Source organism: Amia ocellicauda, chromosome 6 (genome assembly GCF_036373705.1).
Source record: "Amia ocellicauda isolate fAmiCal2 chromosome 6, fAmiCal2.hap1, whole genome shotgun sequence".
NCBI lineage: Eukaryota > Metazoa > Chordata > Actinopteri > Amiiformes > Amiidae > Amia > Amia ocellicauda.
This window is the reverse complement of record NC_089855.1, coordinates 22,600,609-22,612,076: the sequence shown is the minus strand read 5'-3', so window position 1 is coordinate 22,612,076 and position 11,468 is coordinate 22,600,609. Positions and strand designations below refer to the sequence as shown.

Below are 11,468 nucleotides of genomic sequence, written 5' to 3'. Positions count from 1 at the left end.
TTCCCATTGATGTGCCTGTCCTTGATTTGATTTTTACACTAAAATAATAATAATAATAATAATAATAATAATAATAATAATAATAATAATAATGAAGGCCCCATATAGACTTATTTGATTTTATATATAGTTATAATTATATATTATTATAATCACTATTCATATTGAATGAACAAGATTCACACTCACTACCTATCTAGAGAAACCTCATCTGGGAACAGGACTGGCAAAATAATAATAATAATCATCATCATCATTATTAAAGTTGAATTCTCCCTACCCTCTTCTTCATATTTGAGACTTTGTTTAATGGAAGCAACTATACATTGGATAAACCTATTTGCAACTATAACCCCACCTGAGGCTGTGACAATTAACAGGAAGGCCTGTCCTTGTATCTATGAATGCATACAGCCAGTGCTTTAAATGCTGCTTCTATTGACCTGTTGTGGTGTTTGAAAGCAGACTGTAAAGCAGATTGTACCATGATAGCTTCAAGAAGTCTGACTAGACTGTGTTGATTGATTGCACCCCAAATTAAAAAGAAAGCACTTAATTAAACTTTTTCCATTTCCTTCTTCTGATGCTGCAGTGGCTCTGTATTATAATAGTCTTTCTTGACATTTCTTTGCCATCCAAATACTTCAGAGTTAATTGTACCTTGTCAGTTTTGTTGTTTCTTTTCCTTAAATATGATAATTTTACCTGAAGCGTATAGTTTTTTTTTTGTTTGTTTAAAAATAACTGAATGTGCATCTATAGTTGGATTAGTCAGGCATATGCACATGTGAACAGTTCCAGCATTAAGAGGAGAAAGCTCGCTGTGCGCAGGCCTCTTATCCCAGCCCATATCCCAACAGTACATGAACGACAGGCTTCTTGTCCAACCACATACGCGCTCCACAAGACTGGCAAAGCTTTCCACCAACCAGCGCGAAGGGAGGCGGTACAAGGGCGTGTCTGAAACAGCTGATTGGTTTAGAAAGCAGGGTCACTACTCTCAGTATGGCGGGATTTTTCAGATTAATGTCAATTTCAGTTATAGTTTAAAATGCGGTTTGTGTGGATCACTTTGTTTTGGCGTAGTTAAGCAAAGTATGCGTCCTGTGAATTAAAGCGTTATTTACTGCCTACTACCAGAAATATGTTTTTTTAAGAGCTGTTTAATCCTTTTTTCCCTGAAGGTATCGTACCTTCTCTAGTTGGATTAGAGGTTTCTTTGAAATCCTTAGCCGAGCCGCCTGCAATTAGCTGTCTGCGATTCGGCGGACATCACCCAACTGGAGAATAATATGCGCCAGGAGAAGTAACACAAGAAAATAGAGAGATTTGTTTTACTAGCTGCATGTCATGGAGAATTACCATCACCATCGCCATGAGTCTTCTGCCCACGGAAGGGAGAACAAATTGAACCGAAAGAAAGTGTTTCCCGGGGGAGTGGGCTCTGGCTCTCACGGGGGACATGAGGAGGGCGAGAGGAAACCTAAGTTTGTAAGTATAACATTGATTTATGCTATAGCTGTCATTTCTTAGTGGCTTGTTTGTCTTCACACTAGCCGAATTGTTTGTTGTGGAGAAAAACAAGGACAACAAACACACCTGTGATATTATTAACCCGGACGGATTGATACTTTTTTTTTTTTTGGCATATTTAATTTGAAGGTGTGTAAAACAATACAGGCTGTTCGTATTTTTAACAGTATGGTAGCTATATGTCATTGAAAGAAATGATTAAAAAAAGTAGTTCAGTTTTCTAGCCTTTTCGGATCAATGGTTTTAGGCCAAGTGTCTAGTGCGTCACGTCAGGTGATTTCAGTCGCATTCATTTAGCTTTTGTATGCTGAGTCCCACACACAATCCTAGGGACAAGCTTAAATACCACTATAAATAGGATAAATAGGTGTAGTCTTTAAGTGAAATGCAGTACAGTACACTCCTGTATGTAGGTGTGCTATAGACTGTACAGACAGATTGCACTGAAGTGTATACAGTTCCACTATAACATGTTTCGGGCCCTTTTTGAAGTTGCATACCATTAACGTTATGTCATAATTGTGAAACAGTAAAGGCGGGAAGAAACAAACTAAACAAGTATAGGGAGGTCCCAGTGCTAAAAGGAAAAATGCACTGATTTAGTACTGATAGGAAAAACACGAACACTCCCTTTTCAGTCTCAACATTAACAGGAATAATAAGTGTCTACTCAGCCTATCCAAATGAATATAACCTTTTTTTTTTTTTTGTCCTCAGATGTGCTCAATAATGATGTATACATCTTTAATACAAGGCTTTACTAAAGCTGTCATGTTCCAGTTTGTTGAAGTTTGAAGACTTCTGTGAATGGGTTGTTCTGGTATGATGCAGTGTGGTGAAGAACACATGACTACTTTTTTGGGCAGGGTGTATCTCCAACAAAATGTCATCCCACAATTTAATGAATATGCATTAATGTAGGGAAATCTTTAAAAAACAAACAAAAAAATCATTTGTTATTTTATTCAAGGCACCATTTTTTAAATTATGACTTTGCTTGATGTTTTGTACACTTGTCTCAGTAGACTGTGCTTTAAATCGAAATGTAAAATTAGCAGGTGGAGGCTGATTAGTGGACTGTAATCCTGCAACACTTAACCTATGTGATGACCTGCCTGGTTGTATTGTGTCTGAGCTTCTCATCATGGACAAACAAGCAGATTTAGCAAAATGATGTCCAGTCTGAGGCATTACTACTGCTTTAGAGTTGTTTAGCTCTTTGCTTCCTGTTTTGCTTTTCCAGGTTAAATATGGAGTTCCGAGAGACCCTGGGTATGTTGATTTAGATGGAATAAGGAATAATTAAATATTTACTACTGAGTAGCTGAATGATTATCAGTGGAAATCCATCTTGTTTGTATTGTTGGAGAAATTGTGCGGTGGGTGTCAAAAGCTAATACAGACCCTGTCTTAACTAATTTACAATCTTTACATTTTCCTCTTAGCTATGTTTAACAAACTCTGGTAAAATAGAATTGACAAGTAAGTATAATGTCATTAACAGCATTTTAACACTGAATACATCATGTAATGACATAATGAGTGATGTAAACACTTTTGGCTATAACCTAAGTACTTCATGCAAAAAACATTATAGTTGTATTTCGTTTCTATTTTTCCATTCAATAGTGATTCTATAAAGACATTTCCTAGTAGACAGTTCACTTATTCACGATACTTGATCTCTAGCTCCCTGGCCCAAACTTTCTACAAGTTGCTGAGGGAAAGACCAGGTTGGTCATGCTACAATACACACAACTGCCTTCTTAAACCAGATTGGGAGCCCTTATCCATCCCAGATAGAACCACTTTAGCCAGTCCACACTAGATATGTGTAATTCAGACCTGCTTCTGGTCATTAAAGCTTATATTTTAACAGAAGGTCTGCTCTACAGAGGGAAAAAAAAAAGATACATTTTTGATTTCATGACTTGGTATTTTAAGAGGAGAGTTTAGCTTGTGGTGAGTTCAGTAATTATTGTGCTGCTTACAATCAATGGATATTATGGTACCGTAGATATGGCAGGAAAACAACGGGTAGGTATAAATCTGAATCTGCTTATCAAAGTAGTTAAGAATGACATTGGTTAGAATAGTTGTGATGGGGAAAGTATTTAGATTCTGAATGTATTTACTGGGATTTCCTCAGGAAATTCAGAGCCTTAAAAGTTTTGATGTAAAACTTAGTAGTGTGCAGATGAACCCTAGGTTACCTGCTCTCTGAGGGTTTGCCTGGTGTTGCTTGAAGTGTTTTGAATTAAACTGGCTCTTGTAGTTTGTGCAGCTGTTTTGTTTGACAGGAATTAAATTACTATTCCTAACCTTTGAATTTCTGGCTATGTCATGACAATTTGCATATTTGGGAGTAGTCCTTAATTGTCTGGTAGCTTTAAATGCAGAATTACAGTGCTGGGAGTTTCTCAAGAAATAAGAAACCTCTATCAAAAGAACAAGTGTTTCTACCAGATGCATCTTCAAAGAGACAGGTGTCAGTTTCTTTACTGAATATTTTATAATTTGTTCCTGTTCAAATTATTTGCCTTAAAAGCTTTACAAAAGACCTGCGGAAGGCATAAATGACATAGGAAGTAAATTGCCATTACCCAGCTCTGAATGCTTTGTGAATTGGCACCTCTCTAACAAACTGTGCCTCCCAGGCAGGTGTAGCTTATTATATGGTTTATGCAGTTAGCCTATAGCTTCACAGATTGTTGTTTAATGCCCCAAGGTAACCCAGAGTAAGTCAGTGCTCCATCTGAGATGCTTTGTCCCCCCAGTGGAATTGTGTCTTGGGGTACTGTGACCAAAAACTGTTTTAAGTTGTGCCTGCCTGGAAGGTGACTTTATTTGAAAGGTTTTGCCTCTGGCATAAAAAAGCTTGTGTGATGGTAATTTGCTGCCCTTATATAGGCTAGACTTCTGCAGTGGGTTTTGTAAACTATGTTTTGTAAACTCCATAATGCCTTGCTGTCTCTCCTCTATAGGTTTTGCTGAGCTGTGTTGCTCCAATGATCTATGGGAGCTGTAGTTCTTGAACCAAATTCAGACAAACATATACACACATGGTACAGAGATTAACATCATCATCATCATCATCATCATCATTATCATCATAATAATAACGTGTACTGATCGTTCTACATGGCATAGTCTTGCATTTGAATATGATTATTAAAAAATAATGACTCCTATTGCTAGATTATTAAAGAAAAAGCATTATTATTATTAAAGTAATAATGAACTACATTATTGTTATTATTATTATGTAGTTAATTATCCTTCTTTGCATATTTTACATATCATTGTCCCATGGTGTTTGTTTGTGTAACTGAGGACCTATCACAGAGTGTGGGGGCGGGGCGAATTCTCCACAACAGGGGTGTCGGGATGGGGATGTATGGACAAATCAGCAGCAGATTTACAATGGACTCTGGAAGGGGCACAATATATAACATATATATGACCACTGACAGGTGAAGTGAATAACACTGATAATCTCGTTATCATGGCACCTATCAGTGGGTGGGATATATTATTATTTTTGTCATTTAGCTGATGCTCTTATCCAGGGTGACTTACATTTGTACCCATTTATACAGCTGGGCATTTTACTGGAGCAAGCTAAGTGAAGCACCTTGCTCAAGGGTACAACAGCACTGCCCCAAGGTCCAAATTGTGATGGCTAAGCAACTGGGTCAGAGCATCTCCAAAACTGCAGCTCTTGTGGGGTGTTCCCGGTCAGTACCTATCAAAAATGGTCCAAGGAAGGAAAAAGGATGAACCGGCGACAGGGTCATGGGTGGCCAAGGCTCATTGATGCACGTGGGGAGCGAAGGCTGGCCTGTGTGGTCTGATCCAACAGATGAGCTACTGTAGCTCAAATTGCTGAAACAGTTAATGCTGGTTCTGATATAAAGGTGTCTGAACACACAGTGCATCGCAGTTTGTTGCGTATGGGGCTGCGTAGCCGCAGATCTGTCAGGGTGTCCATGCTGACCCCTGTCCACTGCCGAAAGCACCTACAGTGGGCACGTGAGCATCAGAACTGGACCACGGAGCAATGGAAGAAGGTGGCCTGGTCTGATGAATCACGAGTTCAGGGTGTTGACTTGGCCTCCAAATTCCCCAGATCTTAATCCAATCGAACATCTGTGGGATGTGCCGGACAAACAAGTCCGATCCATGGAGGCCCCACCTCGCAACTTACAGGACTTAAAGGATCTGCTGCTAACGTCTTGGTGCCAGATACCACAGCACACCTTCAGAGGCCTAGTGGAGTCCATTCCTCGATGGGTCAGGGCTGTTTTGGCGGCAAAAGGGGGACCTACACAATATTAGGCAGGTGGTCATAATTTTATGGCTGATAGGTGTGTGTATGTGTGTGTATATACACTCACCTAAAGGATTATTAGGAACACCATACTAATACTGTGTTTGACCCCCTTTCGCCTTCAGAACTGCCTTAATTCTACGTGGCATTGATTCAACAAGGTGCTGAAAGCATTCTTTAGAAATGTTGGCCCATATTGATAGGATAGCATCTTGCAGTTGATGGAGATTTGTGGGATGCACATCCAGGGCACGAAGCTCCCGTTCCACCACATCCCAAAGATGCTCTATTGGGTTGAGATCTGGTGACTGTGGGGGCCAGTTTAGTACAGTGAACTCATTGTCATGTTCAAGAAACCAATTTGAAATGATTCGACCTTTGTGACATGGTGCATTATCCTGCTGGAAGTAGCCATCAGAGGATGGGTACATGGTGGTCATAAAGGGATGGACATGGTCAGAAACAATGCTCAGGTAGGCCGTGGCATTTAAACGATGCCCAATTGGCACTAAGGGGCCTAAAGTGTGCCAAGAAAACATCCCCCACACCATTACACCACCACCACCAGCCTGCACAGTGGTAACAAGGCATGATGGATCCATGTTCTCATTCTGTTTACGCCAAATTCTGACTCTACCATCTGAATGTCTCAACAGAAATCGAGACTCATCAGACCAGGCAACATTTTTCCAGTCTTCAACTGTCCAATTTTGGTGAGCTTGTGCAAATTGTAGCCTCTTTTTCCTATTTGTAGTGGAGATGAGTGGTACCCGGTGGGGTCTTCTGCTGTTGTAGCCCATCCGCCTCAAGGTTGTACGCGTTGTGGCTTCACAAATGCTTTGCTGCATACCTCGGTTGTAACGAGTGGTTATTTCAGTCAAAGTTGCTCTTCTATCAGCTTGAATCAGTCGGCCCATTCTCCTCTGACCTCTAGCATCAACAAGGCATTTTCGCCCACAGGACTGCCGCATACTGGATGTTTTTCCCTTTTCACACCATTCTTTGTAAACCCCAGAAATGGTTGTGCGTGAAAATCCCAGTAACTGAGCAGATTGTGAAATACTCAGACCGGCCCTTCTGGCACCAACAACCATGCCACGCTCAAAATTGCTTAAATCACCTTTCTTTCCCATTCAGACATTCAGTTTGGAGTTCAGGAGATTGTCTTGACCAGGACCACACCCCTAAATGCATTGAAGCAACTGCCATGTGATTGGTTGGTTAGATAATTGCATTAATGAGAAATTGAACAGGTGTTCCTAATAATCCTTTAGGTGAGTGTGTGTATAAGCTATGTAGTAATTTAAATGGTAGCCCATATTTCGGACTGTTTCACAAAGATGGAACACCTCAATACCAGTAATTACAGGAATACATAATTAAAACGTTAAAATCGGCCAATAATTAAATTTGTGAATAACTTAAGTCTTGCTCCCCCACTGTTAGATTAACCCTTTACACCGCAGAGATTCTCTTTCTCTCAGTGTCTCGATGTAAAGATAAATGTCTATATATCTATATAACTATGTATGAATCTATTTCACCTCACCCAATTATTCTGTATGTATTAATGTAATGTTATTGATATAGGCTAGCAATATTGGAATAGCTGCACGTCTGCATCTCTCGCTCTCTGACTATAAACAGGGTGTCACGTCATCTCATGTCACGTATCTCTGACAGATGCGGCCCAATCAAAACACGAGGCTGTTCTGCGGTTCCGACCCAAAAACCAGGCCGCTATCCTCGTGCACATGTACGACGCACCTTGTTGTCATGGAAACAATGCCTGATGTGTCAATCAGTGCAGAATTTTGACTTATTGATTTATAGTATTATTGATATACTCTTGAAAGACACACTAGGGCATCAATGGTAGAATCTGGATGGAAAACGGGGACGTGCAGGGGAGGGGCCGTTACTAGCCAATGCTGATCCGCTGACAATTCGTCCACAGCCCCGCACTATAGTCTAACCCCCCCTCGTTTGAGTCTCTGCACGGCCCTGTGATTGCGTGGTCTTGCTTATTAAAATACATATAAACACATACATACAAAACACAACACATTTAAAGTGTGTCCTATCCCTGGATAGGATCTCATAAAATGCGAGAAATAGAGGCTTTAAGAGACGAAACTGAGACCAGTAAGGCTAAAACAATATGGACTTCTGGAGGCCCTGAGCTGGAGTGTTAAAACATGCAGTGTGTGACACTTGGAAGGCTTAAACCTGGTCATATCGGTTTCTGGAGGTGTGGAGCAGGTGGGCTAAAGCATGCCTTGTGTGGCACCTGGAAGCTGCAAGATTGAAAGCAAGTGAATGCCAGCTTCTGGGGGGCTGGGAAAGGATAGGATAAAGCAGTGTTTTTATGCCACTAGCGGGGACCTGCGGTAGTTGTCCCATAGACTACAACGGGGGCTATATTGTGAAGGCTCAATGCATATGTTTGTTTCCGGGCGCTGCAGGGGTGGCCCCCACTCGCCTCGATTGCATACAATTTTATTCTAGGTGCTTCGATGCATGTGGAATCATGAGGATCGGATGACATGTTTCAACCTTTAAATAAATGAATGAATAGATTTTTTTTTAAATTAAGCCCTTAGGTGGATCATTGAGGTATGAATGTAATTTCTTAAGTGGAAATGAATGTGATGAAGAATGTACTTACAATTCATAGACATTGATGGAATTGTATATAAGTTCAATGCCTGGCATAATAAATATATATTGTATTACATATTTTGTCTTGTCTCATGTCGAGGAGTTTAAATACTGCTTTTGTTGCTGGTGGTTTGGTCTTTAAGAGGATTGAACGTGTTTCCAAAGATAAATAGGCATTAAGGGATGAAAGTGACCAAAACACATTATATTTAAATCATTTTCTAAAGTCAAATGGTGGAACGTTTATATAAGCTTAGGTCTACATTTTTCTCTGTGAGATTAATAATGGTTGTTAACCCATTTCTAAATATATCGGCTAAATTACAGCTCAATTAACAGATACACAATAAAATTAGAATCCCCAACAGCCTGTTTTTATATCGCTATAGAGAGTTAGCCCATCAAGTCTGTTCTGGTTGCTTCAGAGCTCCATTATCTCCGGAATGATTCAAGCGGTTGACAGTGTCGTACCCTGAAGCTAAGAGGATACTTTCTCCTGTCCAATTCTATAACTGGCAATCTTGTACAGATGATTAATCTTGCACCATAACCCTGTAATCTTGCACATGCTAGTTTCCCTGGAGGCAGACGGTACTGTAATTGTGTTTCTTTTTCTCCAATAGATACTCAGTGGCTAGTGTTAAATTCTTCAGTGTACTGGAACTCTGTGCTCTGCTCTGATGACTTTGACGCAAATGGTTGGTGGTGTGGTAACAAATGTAAATTGTGCCTTGAGTAAAACGGTTATTCCCAGAAGCTATTAAATCCACTAAGCTGTACCAGCTTTGCTGTCTGACCCCTAAAGGTTGATAGTTTATCCCGACGATTTGAACTTTAGCAATTGTATACTGTAGCTTATTGTTAGTATTTTAAAGTGGTAGGGTTTTGTTTTTTCCACCTGGTGCAATAGCCTCTACAGTTATAATTAGTTTTGACCTGTATTGTGATACCATTTCAGAAATATGTATTCAATTTTGCACTGTTTTGCTAACAGGTGCAGATATTTTCATTGGAACAAGTTTAAAAATGATCTCGGTTTAATATTGCCAAGAAGGCCACCTCTTTAAATTATTGATGTTGCAAACAAAAAAGAAAAATTTAAGGTACGTAAAAGCAGTAAAATAATATTCTCCACAGTGCTTTCCATCTGAAAAAGCTATTACATATTGCAGACTAATTACAAACTTGCCCAACTGTAGTAGTATAAAGTGGTTTGGGACAATACAGTACTGTGGTTATGGGGTTTATGGGTAAGAACACTGAAGATACCACTTCTACCCATTCTTTACGCATGTGCTATGCATGAAGTTTATTTTTCAAAGCCTTAATGGAGGAATTAATATTATAAAAAATAAAAAAATCAGCAGCTGCCTTAATCCAAGCCCAATGTACATTAGGCTACAAGAAGTTAGAACATCACCACAGAAAAAACATTTAGCCTCACATTCTCACTGGATACTGTAAAGTAATATACAGCATCTGACATTTTCATTTTGAAAGTTTATTGCAAAAATGTATTGATATTTTGGGATTTGTTTAGTTTTAGAATTTTTACGGTTGAATTCAGATCTTTAAAATTACTTTGTTTTGCATTTACCAGAAAAGGTGATCTTCTACATAATGAACCCTGGGAATTAGTGTATTAATTTCTCAAAAAAGGGGCTGCAGGGTCATGCATCTTTTAAATAAGTTTGTTCTTTGATCCTTTAATCTTTCATGTGGATTTGAAGATGTGCTGATTTGCATATCTTTTTTTTTTAACTCCTTAAGAGATAACTTTGTTGGTAATTTGCAAAATGTGCTTAAATACTCATGCTTTTTCTTGGTCTATTTAGTCTGTTTATCTTGGAAACATGCATTCAACTGGCAAGATATCTGTGGGTTTTATACTTTGTGGTGCCACTATTTGGCCATATCAGCAGTATGTTTTGATGTTTGAGGTTTGATCTGTGACCTAGTCCAGAATAGGGATTGGTTTAATGGGAGACTTCTCGTGTGGTCAAGGGTAGCCCATTAATGCTCAGTGGGGTTCGTGTCTGCTGACTGAACAGGCCCGGGCAGAATTGTGATGCTACTCATTCCATCTTTGTGTTACAAGTGTGCTGTCAGCCAGGGCAGACACCATGTTTCCTAAAATGCTGTCTTTGGACAGGTGACTATAGTTATCTCTCCAAGAACTGTTATGTTGTAGAAACTACATTTCCTTTGCAGATGTGAGTTGTTACCATTCAATAACCTTCAATTTGAGCATGAGGCATATGTAGGCCTTATTAAATGTTTTCAAAAGCTTCCCAGTGAGCTGTTTTGTGGGACTCCCTCTTACACTCTTACAGACTGCAAGGATTGAGCTACATTGCCACAAACCAGAATGTCTTATCTACTCCTGCAAAAGGCCAGCACCTCTAAGTAGTAATCGCATAAAAAGACAAAGAAATCTCATCCTAGAACTTAATGGTGGTTCTTCCCAAACAGGGGAATCTTTTAATTATTCTTAGTATGTATGCCTACTACAATAGATGGCTACCTGGAAAGCAACAAACTGTCAGAACTGTGAAAATGTAAAATTGCAGAAGTAGTCTATCATTTTAAGCAATTGTCCTGTGTCCTTCGATAAATGTTTACTAGTATTATTGAAACCTGTTATCCCCTGTATATCAGGAGTGGTGTTGCCTAAATGTTTTTTGGTTACGTTTTTATTATAGATTTAGGACTGTATGTGTGTACTGTAAAGCACCATATAGTAGAGAAGGGTGATATATATATATATATATCATACATGTTGTGTACCAGTATTTTTGTTTGTTTAAAAAAAATATCACGGACAAAATATACTGGTATAATTATTTATGCACAATTTCCGGTGGAACAGATACAAAATAACTATCTTTAAAGTGTCTTCAAGAAAAAATAAAATGTTAATATGTCTGGGAGCCGGGACAGCAAA

At 39.2% G+C, this 11,468-nt stretch overlaps 1 protein-coding gene across 2 annotated transcripts in view; it reads left to right on the top strand.

The window, feature by feature from the left end:
• Positions 1-1,017: 1,017 nt before the first annotated feature.
• Positions 1,018-11,468, top strand: part of LOC136751235 (protein diaphanous homolog 3) — a 371,067-nt gene continuing 360,616 nt past the window's right edge. For both annotated transcript variants that reach the window (XM_066706676.1, XM_066706675.1), the window contains exon 1: positions 1,018-1,491. In XM_066706676.1, the coding sequence (XP_066562773.1) occupies positions 1,351-1,491 (141 nt within the window). In that variant the 5' untranslated portion in view covers positions 1,018-1,350. The remainder of the gene's footprint in view (positions 1,492-11,468) is intronic.